Source organism: Cryptomeria japonica, chromosome 11 (assembly GCF_030272615.1).
Source record: "Cryptomeria japonica chromosome 11, Sugi_1.0, whole genome shotgun sequence".
Taxonomy (NCBI): domain Eukaryota; kingdom Viridiplantae; phylum Streptophyta; class Pinopsida; order Cupressales; family Cupressaceae; genus Cryptomeria; species Cryptomeria japonica.
Genome location: NC_081415.1, coordinates 523,458,153 through 523,478,788, shown reverse-complemented (window position 1 = coordinate 523,478,788; position 20,636 = coordinate 523,458,153). Strand labels below are relative to the sequence as shown.

Sequence of the window (20,636 nt, the reverse complement as noted above, 5' to 3'; positions counted from 1 at the left end):
AGCAGAGGCGACCTCCCCCGCCTCGTGCCCAACTGTGAGTCCATGTGCCTCCCCTGACGAGTCATCCAAATCGACTACCTCCGCTCCAGTCTCACGACACGGTGAGAATACAACAGCTCCCTCCGGCTGTGCCATTGTCATCTGAAACCGCTGTGAGCCAGCTCTGCATAGCCTCGAGGTCAGCACACATCTTCGTGACTGGTGGATGGTTCGCTGTCGTCGGCTCCTCCAACAACGAAGCAGAAACAGTCACTACCCACAACGTCCAACCGCACGTGAGGCTCGGTATCCTCTACCTCCGTCGGCCCCTGCTCCCCAACGCCCCCTACCGGATGCGGTGACTCCTCCGTCCCTGACTCTGCCATGTCCTCGGTAAGTGCCGCTATGGTTGGGCTCGACGGTGCCCCCTGGTGCTCGTGCCAGAGGGGACCAAGTGTAACAGGTGTATGGCTCTGCCCGAAGGCCGGAATACAAGTCTCGCCTACTCCAGATGCTGGCACAGTCATGCCCATCGATAACAGAGGTGGGGCAAACCGGACTCGTACAGGCTCCTCCGTTGCCTGACTGCTATCGTCCTCCTCATCTTCCTCCTCCGACTCCTCCGTGCTGCTGGACTACCTCCTGCTGTCCGGCTCCCTTGAGGCCGAGGCCCTATCCACCGCTCGTTTCCACTTGGCGGAAGAGTGCCCAATGTCCAAGTGCCTCCAATACATTATTGGAGGCTCTTCTGCTGTCACCGGTTCCTGTGGCCATACCTCCAACTCGTCCTCCGGCACTACTTCCCGCGTGGCCTCCAGGAATAACCCTATAGCGTAATGAGGCATATAAAATGTGTGATGCTGGAGCGTCAAAAACTCATACATATGCTCTGCCAGTAACGCTGCCCAGTCATATACGATGCCATTCATCAGCCCATTCATCAGCATAATCTGAAGGAGGGCAATGTCCGACGCCCTACCCGACCTTGTCAATCTGCTCTTGATAACATCCATGATGCACCTCCAGTGGCCCTCCGCAACAAAAGTCTTACGGATTCCGCGACTCTTCGTGGCTCTAGCCACGCTGTCCAACTCAGCTGTGGTCAAATTCCGAGAGACTAATTTAATCCACCACTCCTTCTCCTCCTGTGTCATCTTCTTGGCCTTCAGGTCTATTTTCTTGCCCTGGCTGCCTGGAATGCCAAATACCCTCGTGAAATCCCTTGCCTTGAAGGATATAGTGACATCCCTCCGGAGGTATTCAAACGTGCTGGTGCATGTGTGCTTGTCGAAGGTGTCCACCATGAAGCGTAGGGCACCCTCGTACTCCCGGATAGGGAACACGGGCATCCGAATAGCCCACTCTACTTGTGCCTTCCGGAGGTTTTTCTTTACCAGGTCATTATCTGGGGTGTCCTGCCACCATTTTCGGCATTCGAATCCATTCAGGCCCTCGAAAATAACATTCTGTGGTGTCACTGTGTTTTTCGCACTAGCGGCGGCTTGTGGTGCTTTCTGTTTTTGTTTTTGTCGGGCGCTAGCATCCATGGTGCCGCCTGCAACACGTACTCCCGATGCTAAGACCCTGATGTTGCTATTCCTATCTCTCTAGCTGCTACTGGAGGAAGCGTGCAGCTGTTTCTTCCAGCTTCTTTTCCCTGCTGAATCCATTAATCTCCCTGTAACCGATTTGTTTATAAAAATTCTACCCTTCATAACGGCCTTCTTTTTCGTGCGGCTGCTTGGTCTACCTGTGGCTCTATTCTTCCCTTTGCGGCTGCTGCGCGTAACCCTTGCTGTGGCTGCGTGGGATTGTGCGGACTTGGTGTGGCCGTGCGGTGGTAACTACCTCCAAGAAAAAGTGCACAACAAATGCCGCCGTCGTGTAATGTCCGCTAGGCGACGGGGAGTTGTAGAATTAGGTGACGCCGCTCCTCCTGTTTTCTTTGTTGGCCACGAAATCCCGTTCTCCCTAAGCGGTCCCCTTGTGGCGATTTCACCCACCGCACGGTGGAGGTACCTGCCTGTCCGCACCAATGGTGTATTTGTTCTCCATACTTGCTGTGCGGTGCGCCCCTATGTTCTTCCTTCGGCGGTGTTCGGCGTTTTCTTCCCTTCACTCCTTGCTGTGCGGTGATGGCAGTGTGCGGGGTTATGTCTTCTTTCTTTCCTCGCCGTGGTAGCTTCTTCCTTTCCTCGGCGGTGTGCGGCGTTGTCGTGTTGTTGTGCGGCGTGCTATACCTTGCGTGGCCTTTTATCCTTTTTACGCGGCCTTCGGTGGCTCCCACCGCACGGTGGTGCCACCGTCGGTGGTTCCACCGCACGATGGTGCCACCGTCGGTAGTACCATCGCACAGTGGCTCCACCATCGGTGGTCCCACTGCACGATGGTTCCACCATCGGTGGTTTCACCGCATGGTGGTTCCATCGTGCGGTGATGCCACCTTCGGTGGGCCCACCGTACGGTGACTTTTTTTTTTTTTTTAAATAATATATATATATTTTTTCCAAATTTTCTTTTATATATATATTTTTTTTTTCAAGTTTTTCAATTTTTAGTAGCGGCTGACTGACTGGGGGTTCCCGGTTCCCTCCGATCGTGATAGATCTTCAGTTTCGACCTGTTGACTACGTCTAGTATCTCCTTCCCATCCAGCGTCCATAACTTTATCGCCCTGTTCTTATTGATCTCACGTATTTGGAAGGGCCCTAACCATTGGACTTTGAATTTCCCCGGTTTAATTTCGTTCCTCCCGTTGAATTTTAACACTAGCAGTCCGGGAGTAAAATTCATTCGCCGGAGGTGCTTGTCGTGCCACACCTTCCGTCTTTGCTGGGCTGTTTCTGTCGCCCACTGAGCCATCATCCTTCGCTCATCCAATTTGTTCAACGCGTACAGCCTCTCCCTCAGGCTTTCCATGTCGCCAAGGCGATTATCGATGGCAATCCGCAGACTCGGTACCATGAATTCAACTGGCACCACGGCTTCTTGTCCATACATTAACTGGAAAGGAGTCTGTCCAGTAGTTACTTTGTAGGTCGTTCGGTATGCCCAAAGTACCGATGGTAGGCGCTCTCCCCAGTCATCCTTCTCCACTCCGCAAGACTTATATATCACCGACATTATTATTTTATTTGTGGCCTCCGCTTGGCCATTGGCACGTGGGTAGTACGGACTTGAGAATGAGTGAAAAATCTTGAAGTCTGATGTCAACCGGTGTATGACATGGTTCACGAAGTGGCCTCCCCGGTCACTGGTCAACTGAATAGGTATACCATATTGCGTAATGATCTGTTCATAAATAAACTTCGCTGTGCTTACTGCCGAATTATCCTGGAGGGCCCTTGCCTCCACCCACTTGGTCAAATATTCTATCGCAACTATAATGTACCGGCACCGTTGTGTGCGGCTGGCTTTAAGAGGACCTACAAAGTCGAGTCCCCATCGCTCAGAAAGTTCTTGTGCATGCGACAGGTTGAGGGGCATGAAGTCCCGCTTCAGAGGTTTGCCCGCCCGCTGGCAAGTGTCGCACCTCACGACCCACTCCTTGGCGTCGTGATATACCGTTGGCCACCATATTCCTGCGAGAAGCACCTTTCGGGCTGTGGTGTCTGGACCCATGTGTCCACCTGCGGGCCCTTCATGTGCCTCAATACACTCGAGACTTCTTCCTCCATGACACAACGCCTTAATATCTGGTCCGGCCCCATCTTGTAAAGTAACCCGTTGATGAGCGAGAAAGTCCTACTCCTTAATGCGAGCTTTCTTCGTTCCCCTGGAGGCATACCCTCCGGAAATCGGGACGTCGATAGGTACTCTCTAATCTTCTTGTACCACGAAGGGAGTACGGCTATTTGGAACAAGTGTGCATCCGGGAAATCGTCATTTACTCCCTCTAGAGGTTCCCCTGACTTAATCCGCGACAGCTGGTCGGCGATGACATGGCTTCGCCCAGGTCTTACCACAATTAAAAATGTGAACTCCTGTAGTAGCAACAACCAACGACTTATCCTCCCCTGGATAATGGGCTTGTTTATTAAATACATGAGTGCCTGGTGGTCTACGTAAAATGTGAATGGTGTGGCCGGGAGGTAATGACGGAATTTCTGTACGGCATAGACCATACCGAGTGCTTCACGTTCTGTGGTACTATAGTTTTTCTCCGCCTTCGAGAGTAACCTGCTGGCAAAATAAACGGGCTGGTTCAGCCCGTGTCCCCCTACTTGGGCTAATGTAGCCCCGATGGCATAGTTTGAGGCATCCACGTGAACGTGGAATTCCTTATCCCAATTTGGGTATGCCAGTATGGGCGCTCACATCAACCTTGTCTTCAGCTCTTCGAAGGCCTTGCTCTGTGGCTCTGCCCAAATGTATGGTTCCCCTTTCCGTGTCAACTTATCCAATGGGTGGGATACCGCAGCGAAGTTCTTGATGAACCTCCTGTAGTAACCCACATGACCAAGGAAGGACTTTACCCCCGTGACGTCCGTAGGAGGTTCCATTTCCATTATTACCCGAATCTTGTCGGGGTCCGTTTTCAATCCTTCCTTACACACAATGTGTCCCAGCAGTCTCCCCTGTGGTACCATGAATCTACATTTCTTCGGGTTGAGGGCCAACTGTGCCTTCCGACACCTCTCTAAGCACTCTCCCAGAGTTTTTAAGTGGATGTCCTGTTCACTGTAAATAGACCAATCATCCAGGAATGCTTTGAAGTTCCCCACCGACATCTTGTCGAAGATGTGCAGGATGATGCGCTGAAAGGTGGCAGGCGCATTGCATAGACCAAAGGGCATTTGGTTGTATGCGTACACACCGTCCTCCACCACGAAGGTTGTTTTCAGCTTATCTTCCTCCGCGATGGATATCTGGTTGTAACCAAAGAACCCATCCATGAAGGAATAGATTTCATGTCCAGCTACTTCCTCCAAGATGCTGTCGGTGAAGGGTATGGGAAACGGGTCTTTAATAGTGACAGCGTTCAGGCACCGGAAGTCTACACAGATCCGGATCTGACTGGCCTCTTTCTTGAGGGAAATCACAATGGGAGACACCCATTCGCTCGTCTGCACTCTGAAGATTATACCCGCTTCCAACATCCGCTCAATCTCGTCGTTCACCCGTACAGCATAATTTTTGTTCATTCGGTACGGCCACTTCCTCACTGGCTGGGCTTCCGGTACCAATGTGATTCGGTGCACACATAACTCTGGGGGCACGCCCTTCAAGTCCTTGTATGTCCATGCAAAGACATTCTTGTATTCAAGGAAAATTTTGAAAGCTGCGGCCTTCAACACTGGATTCCAGTCATCCCCGACAAGGATGATCTTGGGGTCGCTTGTCTCCCCGAGATTTGTTTCCTTTAACTTGGCTTCCTGATACTTAATTGGCTCCCCTTCCGGGAATTGGTGTGCCGGTGCCTCATTCACTATTGCCTCCCCTTCCTTATACTTGCCGTATTCTGGGGGAAATATATCTGGTGCTTCTTCGATGCTCAATACGTTGCACGAGGGTGCAAACAGTTCATAATCTCCCATTTGCCAATGGAAGAGGCCATTCAAGGAGTCCCCATGGTCCCCTGAGCATGCCTCCAGTTCTAACACCCCTTCATCACTGGGCTCCATGCGGCATCTAGTTCCACCCTCCGCTAACTGGTGTCCCTCGGACTCCGAGTCGGAGGAAGAGGCTAACTCCTCGCTCACCATCTGCGTACGGAGGTCGATTACGTACTTCCTCCCGACGTTTTCCAAAGAAAGGATATTCCGCTTCCAGTTATGGTTCGCTTTTGCTACAATGAGCCACCCCCTCCCCAGGATGGCGTCATATCCTTTTTGCTTTAAGGGGATTACCACAAAGTCTAGCACGAATGGCTGCGTGCCGACCATCACCTGCTGGCCCATGAGGGTACCAATGGGTTTAATCCCATGTTGGTCTGCCCCTAGTAGGTTGAACGTAGGGGGCCACAACGTAGGCTTTCCCAACTTTTCCATGTCGCTTCTGGGAGTACATTTACTCCTGATCCTCCGTCCACAATAGTGTCTGTTAAGGTGGTCCCCAGTATACCCATTTCTACCACCGCCGGGTGGCGTCTGCTGTTGACTACCAACAACATGGGATCAATCGCGGGGCTCCTGACCTCCCTAAACACGGGGTTGGTTGTGGGGTTCGCGACCTCCCTCGTTTTTACTTGTGGGGGTACAGAGTTTAAAATAGCCGTTTTTAGCTGCGGCATAGTCTCCAGGAGGTCTTGAATTCTCGCGGGTACTTCTACCTACAATATTTGCCGTAAAATTGCCTCTTCTCCCTTCGTCCGTGGTGGACTTGCTGTCTGGTGATTGCTCTGTCCTTGTGCGGCCATCTCCTTCACAATCTCGTCTCTGGCCTCCCGCACTCTCTCGGTCTCCGTGTGGGGATTTGGGTAGGCAATCTTTTTAGCCTGTGCCCTTCTGATTGCCAATACTTCTGCCTTCGTAGGTTCTATGTTTAGAAGGTGTACGCTAGGCTTCGGGCAATTTGTGTCCTCATGGTCGCCTGGCCCGCACCATCGGCAGAGGTGCTGAGTGTTGGCTTCCTTCGTGCAATCACGGGCGAAGTGTCCCCACTGATTGCAGGCCCTACATTGAATCATCAGCCAGCCCTTGGCATCGTACTGGATCCGGTTTTTGTTGTTGTTATTGTTATTGTTTCTTCCGCCGCCGCCGCGTCTATTATCCCGGTATCCTCCAAATGATGCCGTTGTGTTAGTCTGCTGGCCCGTACCCGCTGGTGCGGATGTTGTGGCCTGCTCTGTGAACAACACCTGGTTCGGGCTTCGGGTTTTCATATTGTATGGGCACTCCTTGGTGGAGTGTCCCATCATTTGGCAAATCTCACAGAATGCCTTCTTCGGGCAAGTACCCTTTGTGTGTCCATCACTCCTGCAATCTGTACACCATACTTCAGTTTATTCTGTCTTACTTGTACTCCCTTTCATGGCCTTGAATTCTCTCAGCATTCGTTCCATGTCCTTCTGGAGCGCATGTACCTTTTTACCCGATTCGCTACTGCTACTGCTCTCCCCGTCAGAATCTTCATCATTGTCAGATGAATATCTATTACTTTTCTTCTTTCTTGATGTTTTGTACTCGCTTTCCAAATCCATTGCCCTGTTATAGGCGTCATCGTATGATGTCGGAGGTACAATCTTCATTTTTTTCCGTAGGGAGGATTTCAATCCTTCCACAAACCATCGTTTTTTTAAGCCCTCAACAGGCTGGCTCTCCATTTTACCCAAGAGTTCTTTCAATCTCCTGCTGTATGCCCGTACTGTCTCCTTAGTACCTTGCTTGGTACTATATATCTCTGTCACAATTTCGTTGTCATCACGAAGCAACCGGAACTCCTCCGTGAATTCCTTCTGTAGGGTAGCCCATGTGGCCACTTTTTGCTTATCTATATCGGAGTACCAGTCTATGGTGACTCCACATAACGTGGCTGGGAACTGCTGTACCCAGTCATCGTGGTCTGTTACTCCGTTGGCGGACCAAATGGTCTCACATGTACGGCAGTGCCGTAAGGGGTCTTCCTTGCCGTCCCCTGTGAACTTTGGTAATTTTTGTTTGCTCGCCATCCCTGGTCGTCTTCCTGGAGGCGGTTGTGTCTGCGGCTATGTCTATTGCTCTGCGCTGCTACCTCCGGTAGTGTTGGTGGTGTGTCCTGGAGGTACGGTGTTTTGCCTGTCGTGTGTGGCACCTACACCCATACTGTTGCCCTCCCCTTTGCTCGGACACGCTCCTACTCCTGCCTCCCGTTGGTGATCTTCACTCCGTGGCGTGAGGGATAAGTTCCTAAACTGTTTCCGCGTCTCCTCGACTAGATTTCGCCGTAACCTTGTTTCTTCTAGAAATTCTTCGTGGCTCCGCATCCTACGATGATCTGGCGATGCGTAGAAATTTCCGTCGGCCTCTGCACCTTCCGTGGCACCTCCTTGGTTCCCCTCGGGCCCCCCTTCGGCAGGTCATCCTTCGGCAAGTTGCCTCAGCCTCCGTCTACGTTCTACTTGCTGCTCCAGAATCAAAGCCCTCTGCGCGGCCTCCCACTCGTTCGTTTCCGGTTTTCTATTTCTATCTTTATTCAACAAGTTTGGCATTAATTGTAACACATCTCCTTAACTCTCAATTCTTTAAATCAAAACATGTCTTTATTAATTCATCTGCTCAAGTACAACTCGTGTCAATGACACTTTTATTTGAAAATAAGAAGTTCACGGTTCAATTCCCTCCTGGCCTGGCACCATCTCTTTCCATTTCCCATCGGCTGTTCTCTTCGTAGCGTTGCAAGATTTGTTGTCGTCGCTCTTCCTGGGCAATCTCCTCCAGGCGGGCTTGCTGTGCCAACGATGCTTGTGCAAGCAACCGGGGGAGGTGGTTCATCAACCGGTTTACTGCCGGGCTAACCTCCAGCGCTGTCCACACGGCACTTGGTGGGATTTCTGCCTCCGCCGCTTCTCATCGAACGTATGTCTGAATGGCTACCTGGAGCAAAATTGAGAATTCTCGCGTTGCCGTGTCTTCTCCTGTGTACAGTTCTGTTCGTGCGTCATCGGCCTCCGGGTTTACTTCACCAACGGGTAGGCCCATTGTGTCTGTGCGCCATCCGTGTCTTCCATTCCCGAGTTCGTCTAGGCAATGGCGCCAAATGTTTGCCCTCTCGGGTGAATAGCTTAAGACATAAAACACAGCGCAGAATAATGCCATAAATATCAAACAAAGTATATCAGATGTTCTATTCATCACAAGTGTATGTTACAAGTTACATTCCGAAGTATAAAAGGGTACCGAAGGGGTGCGAGCGCCAACCGTCGCACCGCAACTTCCACCCCTCGGTTGCCAACTAACCTAAACAATTACGCCTAATTAACTAATGTTATTCCCGTGTACAATAATGCCGCCAACACCTATCTCATTCGAGCTTTCAACACTTGACTTGGCCAATCAGCTGGACACACTGGAGGAAGGCCCTTTAACGGTGAGATTAGCTCAGTTGTTTGAGCTAGAAGAGACTAGGAATGATGCTATGAGCAAGATATAGCAACATCAGGCTCAGATGAAGAGATCTTTTGATAAAAGAGCGTCTCCAAGAAATTACCAAGAAGGAGACATAGTGCTGAAATGGGACACCCTCAAAAGAAAGCCTGGAAAGCATTCCAAGTTCGATGCATTTTGGAGTGGGCGTTACATTATTTCTGAATGTAAACAGCACAACACTTTCCAGTGCTCCAAGCTGGACAGCAATATGGAGCCAATCCCAGTCAACATGATTCACCTCAAGCATTGCTTTTGAGGTACGATCAACAACTTGTATATAGTAGAGTAGGTTTTTGGTGTTAAATAAGTGTTGTTGCACAATAGGTTAGTTGCTGTTTTGTTTTCCCTAAGCGCTTCGTGCGCAGTTAGTTGTTAGTTGTTTCTGTTTCTACGATGGTAAACTCCTATAGGGTGCTACGGTTCTGTAAAGTAGGCACCCATCGTATGAAGAAGTGAATCAAAGAAACACTATCGCACATAATGCATGTCTGCCTCATAAAACATTAACACTCAACAGTTTTCTAGGTGTTTTTTGAGAGGTGTTTTGTTGCTGCCCTATCCTAATCTACCAATTACACATGTAGGATTCATGACATTAAGGTGTCAAGCTCACTACCATAAATCACACACCTATACTCAATAGGTTAGTACAGGTTTGGAGGGAAAGTTTTTGTAGTGCTGTGAACGTGTTTTTTCAATTTTCAACAATTTTTAGTGACTCTGTGCCCAATGAATAGTTTAAGGCAGATAGTTAAGATGTTTAACAGGCAAACATATAGTAGATGTCGCCAAAAATGTTACCTATTTTCACTTCTAGTTGAAAAATATTTTAAGATATGCTTGTTTTTACAAAATGGAACAAGTACATATTACTTTTGCTATATTGCATTCCAACTGCACTAAGGAAGAGTGAACTAAAGATTACATTTCAATACTTCTAGTTCGTAACAACAAAAGAGAGAGACATTTCATGTAAAAAAGGAAGAATTTTATTGATATTCAAGCATGCGTCTCACACAAAGAGCCGTGAGACTAGCTACATGCATCAGGTGCAAGAAGGAAATACATAAGCATGTATACATGAGTACAAAATAAAAGAAAGCATGTTGAGAGTGGAACCAGTCATTGCCTAAATGACTGGTACGGTTGCAGCAGCCTTGATGTTGCCTTTGTCTTGCTGCTTCGTCTTTGTCTGCATTTGCCTTCCTTCTGGTATCTGCAAAAGAGTTAAATATGCAATCAGTTGGAACATTTTGTTCTAAGCAATGGTTGATTACATTCCTAACATGTATACTAACACATGCATGTATATATAGTCCCTACATGCATCTGGTGCATATAGTTAGCATCGCGGAAGATCTCAGGTACAAACCAGGATGAATGGATGACGCAATTCCCAGCGACATTACGGGGGAGTTGCCATCGACTAGTACTCAGATATTGATAAAACTGTAGTGGCCACATGGGACATGCTGCGGAAAGCCTTGGAGAAGGAGTTCCACCTACTTCGAGACGACAATGAAATAGTAGCCGAAATCTATGGCACAAAGCAGAACAAGAACGAGACGGTCCGAGCCTATAGTCGGCAGCTCAAGGAACTATTGGGGAAAATGGAGAGTCAACCAGCGAATGGTTTGAAAAAGAGATGGTTTGTGGAGGGACTGAAATGCTCTCTCCAGAAGAAGATGAAAATTGCTCCACCAACCTCATACGATGATGCATATCATAGAGCGATGGACCTCAAGAGCGAGACCAAGACATCCAAGAAGTAAAAGAAGAAGGATAGCTCGTCCGAGGATGATGACTCTTCCGAGGGAAGCAGTAGCAATCGCAAGTCCGGCAAAAACGTGCAAGCCCTATAGAAGGACATGCTGAGGATGATGAAAGAGCTGAAGGTTATGAAGGGAGGTCCAAGCAAGATCGACAAAGGGGAGCTTTGGTGCACGGAATGTAAGACGGACGGCCACACGAAAGGCTCCTGCCCAAAGACGGCCTATTGTGATATATGCCAGTTGATGGGGCATCCCACCAGGGAATGCCCCTACAACATGAAAACATGAAACCAACAAGTATTGCTTACGCAGGAACAACCAACTACATCGGGCGATATCGCAACTCCCAGGCGAAGGACAATGCAACATTGGGAGGCTACTGAGATAACTAGTGGGGAGGACGAAACAACAATAACAACAATAACAATACAAGGAGCTGGATCCAATACGACTCCAAAGGTCGATCGATGATACAATGTAGAGCGTGCCACTAGTGGGGGCACTTCGCTCGAGACTGCTCGAAGGGAGAGGCCACGCAATATTTGTGCAAATGGTGCGGACCGGAGACCACAAAGACGCCACCTGCCCGAAGTTCGTCATCAACTTGCTCAATATCGAGGAAACCAAAGAATAGGAAGTGTTGGCCATAACCTGTGCCCAAGTCAAACAAGCAACGTGCTCGGACCCGGAGATGGAGAAGCGAAGGGTACAGGAAGCACGAGAAGAAATTGAGAAAGAGATACGAGAAAGGGCGAAGGCGAAGGGTACGACGGGTACTTCCAGCCGACCGGAGGCGGAGGAGGCTATACTAAATCAAATTTTAAAACTGGAGGTGCCTATGAAGGTACACGACCTCCTCCAGATGATGCCTCAATTACGAATGGCGTTGCTAAATAATCTCTCCCAACCACGCACCAATACCAACCATCGCACAGATGCTCCTGGGGGGTCTGCAATAGACCCCATGCTGTTGGCAGTTAACACTAGAAGGAACCTGGCCATTGTCGAGATGGGTATCCTTGGCACCATTCTAATCGATACCATCGTCGATGGTGGATCAGGAGTGAATGTTCTTCTAGAAGAAACCTGGTGGAAGCTGGGGAAGCCGACGCTGTGGCCATCTACATTCAATCTGCTGGGAGCAGATCAGCATGGAATCAAACCCATCAAGACACTAATGGGCCAACAAGTTACCATCGGGACACAACCCTTCATACTGGACTTCTTGGTAATCTCACTAAAGAAAAAAGGGTATGATGTGATCTTAGGGAGAGGGCGGCTGGTGGCAGCCAAGGCCACCCACAACTAGAAGAACACTCTGTCTATGGAGAATGGAGGAAGGAAGTTTATCATAGACCTTGGGACGTAGTTGGTTAGTGAGGAACTGGCATCATCTTTGGAATCGAAGGGTGAAGGAGAAGGCGACCTGGGGGACGAAGGACGGGGCTGCAGGGAGCCCAAGGACGAACGGATTCTCAAACTAGGAGAGTGCTTCGAGGATGAGACAGGGTCATTGAATAGGCTCCTCCACTAGCAGATGGAGGATTATAAAATGTTCCAGAGCTACAGGCTCGAAGTAGAGGAACCAGAGCAAGTAACAGAGGAGGTGTACCTGCCGGAATACAGAGATTATTAGAAGGGAGACGCCCCAAACCTCGGTGACGTAGATAATCCCAAGATCATTTGTGTCGACAACGATTGGAAACCTGTGTGGAAGGTCGCAGCCTTCAAAATCTTTATTATTCTTCTTCTTATGTACGAGAAGGAGACCGTGGTTCCTGTAGAATTTATGGTTCTAGGTTTTCGGATGGCCATTGAAAATAGACTTGCCATCAACGGGTCCAAATGGAAACCCTACCATGAGAAGCGCGCAGGGGACCCGAGCGGCTGGAAGGACACCCAAGAGGATGGAAGGGGATTCGAGAGGCATGGGACCAAAGCGAGAGACTCTCGGGCAAGGCAAACCGAGAAGGATGAAGGGCGATCCTAGAGGCATGGGACCCAAGCCGAAGACTCAACAATTAGATTAGGAAAAAAAAAAGAAAAAAAGTGGTAGTGGGACCATCGTGCGGTGGGGCATCGTATGGCAAGACACCATACGGTGGAACCACCGTGTGGTAGGACATCGTGCGGTAGACCACCATACGGAGCACTGCTGTGCGATGGGGACACCGTACTGTGGACCACCATTGACGGAGGTCACAACCTTGGAGGATGTTCATCTACTGTACGCCCACTACCGTACACTCGCACAGCCAAAAGAACATCCATCGTACAACCTTCCCAGACACCATACGAGAGACCAATCATCGTGCGACACCAAGCTTCGAGTGACCCCAGTCGTTGTACGGCTCAGCCACCGTACGACAGACCACTCCATTGTACGGCAGATAACCTCTGTACGGGCTCGAGACATTATAGTTCGTAGGCCTGAAGGAGCATGGCGGCGGTTTAAAAGAGGGTGAAAGGAAAAATACAACGACACGGCAGGGATAAAGGTGGTGATGGCACATGGAAAAAAAAAAGACGACGACTAGATTTAAAATCATTCGATGGAGTCTTGAGCTAGACACTAAAAATTAGAGTGGAGAAGCAGGTTTTTGGGATCTTAAAATATCACATAATTGATGTGCGCCATGGACTTCCGTGCAGTTCTGAAGGTGTTAAATTGGTGTTGGCGCTACCCCTCGACCCCGCTGGGGGCACTGCCCCCGGACCCCCAGTTTATTTTTGAGCTACAATACACTTTTGAGTTGGGCGAAGGCATCAGAGAAGTCACGGTAAGTGTTGGGGTTGTTCCGTACTGTGAGAAAGAAGCCTAAAGCTAAGCATTGGCGGGGAAGCCATAAGCCATAGAGGGAGACAGATTATCAGCCTTTAGGGAGTGTGATGTAGGATTTGAGGTGTCTCCTATCCTTTGTGCCAGAAGGTTATGGCCACTTCCAGGCATGAATGGTATGCTTTGAGGAACTCAGGGTATGTCTCGACTGGACGTGAGGTTGCCTTGGTGGATGCACAAAGGGCTTGGGAGGAGCTGACCACCAAGTTGGAGGCAATAGTAGCGTGAGACTTAGCTCAACGTACCTAGGAGTTGGATGCCGAGAGGGTAGCGTTGGTGGCTATCGAGGACAAATTGGCTAGGGAGACAATATTATTTGAGTAGCAGTTGGTGGAGGCTGAGACTAAAAAATGTGTTTTGCAAACAAGTTTGATGGTAGCAGAAAAGGGTTTTCAGGTGAGGATGCAGCAGGTGTATGAGTTTCAGGCTCGACTGGCGTCAGTAGTTCCTGCAGTTCTCTACCTTGGTTTTGTTTAATGTCATCTCTATTTTGTATTAAGTCGTCTGGAGATGACTTCTTTTCTTGGGGGGGATGATGTTGCTGGGAATAATCATTATGTTATGTTGTCATATTATGTTTATGTTGTCGGCAATAATGGGTTATGGCAGTCAGTTAGTCGTCCCAGAGGGCAGTTGGATGTGATGGTTGGTTGCACCCCTTCGGGTATTATATATTGCATACCTTTCCTTGTAGTGGCATCATCATAGTCATATCTGGGTGTAATGTTGTAAGCACGTGATGTACATGTTAAATTAATACAGAATATATTCCCATTATGTTCTGTGCATTTACTTTTGGCATTTAATTGTTTACCCGTATGTGGCAAACAATGCTTTACATGGCAAGCAAGATGATTATAAGAAAGCCATGTGATGCTTAATGGTTAATTTTATCTTTCCACTATGTTCATAATTTTTTTTCTTGATGAACACTACAAAGGCTAGTTTATTCATGTTGCCCCTTCACTAACTTTTGGGATGGAATTTTCATATGGAATTATGTCATCCCCTCTTTTGCTTTCAGCACAGCTCTGACAACCACTGAGCATAGAGTTTTCTGTAGGAGTGATTAACAAAAAGAATTTGTACTGACACAGTTAATTGGTACTTATGATTTGCAGTGACTGTGATTGCGATTGGCCTTGCAAATTTGGTTGCTGGATTCTTTCTGATAATAAAAAATGTAAGTGTTTAATTTCCTTGCATAATATTACTTTTAGTAGGCATTTTGTTAACAACAGTAGGTACAAAGTCATTACTTCACATCAAATAGGTACTGCCTTATTCGTTTTCACTTATTTCTAAATTTTCAATGCAAATAAATCATTCACATGGCATGACTTTCACTTTCTTATCAATCCATTTAAAAAAAATTGTTTCATAAGAATCAATTCCCAAAGTATTATTATTGACGTATTATCCAATTTCTATACTGCTGTTACTGAGTATAAACTGTTTGTCAGAACATAAATGTAAACAACTGAGGAAATTTTCAAATTTATAATGAAAAGCTATCTTTTAGTTCTGTATAAAGTGTCAGGTACAAAGATATACAACCCATGGTGTAGAGACTGAGTCAGCAAATTTATATTTTGACTTGGACCCAGATTCAGCAGAAAAGCGTGGTCAAAGCTCAGCTAACAATCATTGAAAAAGAGAAAATTATAGGGAAAAACTTAATAAATTGCATTCCATATAAAATCAACTTCGAATATATGGGTATTCCCACTTTAAAACTTCTGGGAATATTGTGGGGAATCTGGGATGGGAATAAAATGGTCCCCTCTCATTCCCAAAGAAACGGAAAATTTGGGATGTCCCCTCTTTTTATACCTTTTGGGGGATAGTCTGCCGTTCTTACTGTTTCTCAACTGTGCTGGGGACATCAGATACTCTCGGCTTGGATATATTTCTAAAGAAAAAAGTGAGCCCAAGTGGATAAAGATAAACGTAATCCTTAAAAGTTTAAAGCCCTGTACCTGAAACACAAAGAAATACTGAAAATACTTAAGATTTTGTAAAAAAATTCTCTCAAAATATTATGGAGCAGCTTCAAAAGCTGTGTAGTGACAACCAGATAAAAAAGAAACAATTTTTTGTCAAAATATCTGTTTGGTAGTCATCATGCAAATTATGAAAAATTGAGCCTTTTTACTAACCAAAGTGACATTTAGATTGTGTTGATAATCTCAATTGTTACAGCTGAGTTGTATGATAAGGAATTATCAGTGCACTATGAAGTTTCTTTTTTACTAGTAAAATTATTTTAAACAATATTGAAGGATAGGCATGACATGTAATATGAATTAGCTTAGTTCGGCTCTTGTGAAATCTGAGTGTAGCATCAAGCAGAAACAACAATAAATGTCGCAAGTCCTAGGCTTTTGCAACTACTTCCTTTATAGACTATAATATTTCACCATTGTTTGACTTTGAATGATTAGGAAAAGGTAGTTTTGATGATGATTAAAGTTTTAGCTGTTTTAGCTTTCTTTTTAAATTTTTACAAGGAGAATTGAGACCCACATAACATAATGTGCCATTACAAGTGAAACCTCACTATATAGTCATCTCCTTGTTATCTTCAAAATTTGCAAACATTCTTCTATGCTTGAAATCCTATCCCCAGAACTTGGAGAAACATACATGAAACCTCATCAATTAGATCTACCCTATGCATGTATACCTAAGTTCCTGGTTTCTTTGGAAATAGCTCATCTATTGGGAAATTTTTAGTATGGGTCTTGGTTTGGGGTTGAGGCACCATAGGGTTTGCACAAGGTTTTACCAAGGCACCCTAGGTACGCTATTGGTCCTTGCGAACCCCTATGAGCAAATCCATAGGCTGTGTAACATTAAGTCATCGATTATATTGACTTTAAAGATTTTCTTAAAACAGAAGGCACGTTTGTAATAGCTAATTTGCACTCAAGTCTTCTAGTTTGACCCATTTTTCCCTAAAGTAACTCAAACAACACTTATATCACAAATACAAGAGACCAAAACCCAATTTTGCCTTCAAGATACCATTTTTGTTCTTGAAGGTTGGTGGTTGCTTTTCAAAGGTGAGGGAAAAAGGGATTTAACCATGTTTGTTGACTATTATGAGAGAAAGATTTGGACTCACAAGATTTATCAATCAAAGGCAGGTTGATCTTGTAATTTTTTTCAAAAATTTGCACCTTTTTTCTTTCTAAAAAATGTTATAAATATTTTTTTTAAACCTTTTATACATATTATAGGGGTTATAATACATATTTTGGTATTTTTTTCTTTAGTTTTTTTTGTTATTCATACAGAATGACAGGTAATTATAGTTTAATTGACCAAGTGGTAGAGATGTTCTTCAGAATTGATGTAGGGTCCCCTCTTAGGGGGCATACGTGCATGACCAAGGAAACTTGGATTGGCAATGTAACCCTTGTGAGAATGATTATAAGAGCTCATATATTTGAGTTGAAATTCACCCATGCCCTATGAATGACTTAGGAATAAAAGGTTGTCTAGGGCCAAATAAAAAGGGTTGGCAAAGAAAAAATTTATGACATCAAAGAATAAGAGGATGTCAATGTTGCCAGTAATGGTACAAAGGAAAATCGTACCCTCTATCTAAGAAAGGATCATACAATGAGTTTGTAGCATCTTCTAGACCACATCTTTGCATTCTATAACCATCTTCCCAAGAAAATGACATCCCTTTGTTTTATTTGTAAAAGAGGCCCATTGGAAAAGGCCTTCTAGAAATAGTTGAGGGAGGTTGTATATCAAAGCATTGCTCATTACATTTATTGCAATGGACTTCCTTTCAATCTTGTTAGATCACTATATTGGTGGGTAATGGTGACAACAATTGCGAATCTACTTTCTGATTACATTAGTCTTGGGTATTACAAGGTGTGCACCACTTTATTGGTCAAGGAAAAATATTCCGTAGAGGCATCCAGGGCAATTGAGGATACATCGATTGAAATAGGAGCATCCTTCTTTAATAATTTATATGAAAATTGCAAAAAATTATATCTAATTAATGTCATTGCTGTGTGCACTAAAGTGGTGATGTTTTTGAAGGTAGTTGATTGTGAAGGGCAAGTGAAGGATACAAACTTCATTGCCAAGATCCTTATGGAATCCATTGAGATGTTGCGCTTTGAAAAAATTGTTCAAGTCATAACAGACAATGCTAAATATTGAAGGACAATTATTTTAGTAATGGAGGGTACATGCAAACATAGTTTTTAGACACCATGTGCCCTTCACTGCCTCAACTTGGTGATGCAAAGGATTGGCATAAATATTAAAGATTGAGTGGGTCAAAGAAAGATATCTACATTGAGATTGAGGAGATTTTATGATAAATCATCTTTTTATGGACATTGTTTTCAATGATTTAATGAGCTTGGTGACCAATCTAAGGCAGGCTTTAAAGGTGTTGAAGTATTTACTTTTTGGGAGCTGATCACCCCTTTGTTCAGTGCATAGTGTTTGGCATGGTCGGTTTGCAAGTCCCTTTGATTCTAGGTTATATCTAGGTGAAAATTTAGTCCCTTAGTGGCATATGAGCAAGAAACAGATATTTAAATGGAGCTGGGTCAACTTTGGAGACTTGTTATGCAGCAGAATTAATATTCCAACCTAGCGTGTGTTCTGGAAATATTCAATTTTGTTAGCAGCCTTTGGCGATTGAGTTAATTTTTCATTAAATTAAGTTGCAGGGATGTTTTTTGGACTGCTAAGTCCTTCTGAGATCATTCAGAATTGTGAGGCTCAATAAGTTTGAAGATGGCCGACAACTACCATTAGGAAGGGGTTCAATCTGATTTGGAGGCTGTGTCTTTCCAGCTGCTTATTCACTGTATTGACAGAATTGTATCAGATCTGTAACCTCTCATTAATGGTGATTATTAGAGGTATTTGATGTCATATGTGGTTGATTAAATTTGTATGGAAATGACGTTTTATATTTCACTTAATTTCTTACTTGCAATGAACATTCAATGCTTTGTGAATGAATGAAAAAACCTGTTCAAACCTTGCAATGAACTTATTTGAAATCAGCATGGAATATCTTCGCATCTGATAAACAAAATAAAAAAATAAAAAAATTGGGGTTGAACGCTTCAGATAAAATAAAATGTTAGGGCAGTGATTACCAAACAATATTCCAAGGTAGCACTTCATGAAGAGAGGTATCCCTCAGAAAACGAAGGGGTGTGACTCTTTCCACATTTGAAGGTGTAAAAGAGGACATATTTCATTTGAGGAGAGGATCCATAAGCGATTCGAAAAATTTAGATCATCAAGGAATAAATTCAGATTATAAAAACAAGTATATACAGCAGAAAATAATTTGTTGCAGCCATTTGAGAATAACCATGCTAACTTATCAAGAGGTACTTAGTTAGCAATAATCCAGCAAATTCCTTGAGAAATCAGTTTTGAATTTGTGGAAGTGTCTTACAAATACAAAACACGAAGTCCCTTCTATAGACATTTAAAATTAATTAAATTAAATATTTAATTAATTTATCTTTTCTATATAATTAATTTATTTTAATTATTTCAAATTTGTCTCAAAATAAATAAATTAATTAATTTTGTCACTATAGTCCAATAATTAATTTATCAATAAATCAATTATCTATCCATTCTTCTAAAGTTTTCTAAATCACTTATTCCTCTAAAATCCCTTTAAGATAATTAATTCTAATTAATTAACTTAAGTCTTGTGATGTCCCCATCTAAACAGTCAAAAAATAATGATGCCTGATTTAAAAAATAAAATTTAAAATCCCTTTAAAAATAAAATTTAATAATAAATAATGATACAATTAAAATATAATTTTATATATATATATATATCCAGATAAATGAATAAAATAAACTAAATAAAATCTTAATAATAATAAATAAACAAGATTTAATATATACCTTATGGGCATAACAATAAAGACTTATCATATCTGAAGGTAATTCCTATTAAGCTACATCCTATCGATTAAGCCATTAGCCACACATAGTTAGTGGCAGACCAGATCTGATGCATGCCAGATCTGTCTGCCTTTGCAACCATTAATTATTAAAAGAAAGACAGCGATTAAGATGCAATATTAAGACCATATGATTCGACATACTAAGCTAGTACCCATCTGTCATGTCCCCACTCTAGCTCAGTCTAGCAGAGACGTGTGAGTCAGCTTATTATGGGGTCTTGTAGGCTGACAGGGTTGGACAGAGACCCGGTATGGTTATTCAGTGTTGGAGACTTGGTGTTCTAGCAGTTATTGATCAGTTGGGAGACATTCCTTGTTTTTAGGAGGCAGTTCCTACTTTTTAGGAGGTTTGATCATGCCCAAGGTTGGGTCTCCATGAGATGCCTCTTTGGGTTCAGTTTCAGAGAGATTGGGCTTGTTTCCTAAATTTTAGGAGCATCCCTAGATTTTAGGGATGAGACTACCAGTGAATCCTTGATTTCCGACTTCAGTCACAGACAGGTGACAGGATGATTTTAGGGTTTGTAATGTCAGTTGGGCATTTTATGGCTATTTGGGTTATATTTTTAATATTTCCTAAGTTAGCGTTTAATAATTAAATAAGGCTAAGTTGTTAGCCATTTTGGAGTAATAAGGGGATTTTTGGCCTCATCTGGATGCGCACCCTATTGTGTGATAGCTCGTTGGAAAGATCTTGAAATTCTTTAAATCTTTCTCTTTGGTCTCAGGGCAATTCAGTGAGCGGATTTCTGTCTATGAGGAAAAAGGTCATTTTCTAGTAACATGACCACTTTAAAATAAGAAATTATAACATTTCCACTAGACCATGCCACTTGGAGACAATTAGGGTTCGATTTGCAATTGAGAGGGGTTATAAGGGGATAGGAGCTTCATTCTATCATTATCTTTTGCATATTTGACAACTTGTATGAATTTGCTCTGGAGAGCGATTTCTAGACTGGGACGCAAACCCTAGGATTAGGATTGGCTG

The 20,636-nt window shown here is 44.6% G+C and overlaps 1 protein-coding gene across 13 annotated transcripts in view; it reads left to right on the top strand.

Annotated features, from left to right (window-relative positions):
* LOC131035152 (uncharacterized) overlaps positions 1–20,636 on the top strand; it is a 258,229-nt gene that overhangs the window by 215,909 nt on the left and 21,684 nt on the right. For all 13 annotated transcript variants that reach the window (XR_009103920.2, XM_057966796.2, XM_057966797.2 and 10 more), the window contains one exon: positions 14,777–14,838. Coding sequence is in view for 12 of the 13 variants with exons in the window: in XM_057966796.2 (XP_057822779.2) it covers positions 14,777–14,838 (62 nt within the window). In the remaining variant the exon portion in view is untranslated. The remainder of the gene's footprint in view (positions 1–14,776; positions 14,839–20,636) is intronic.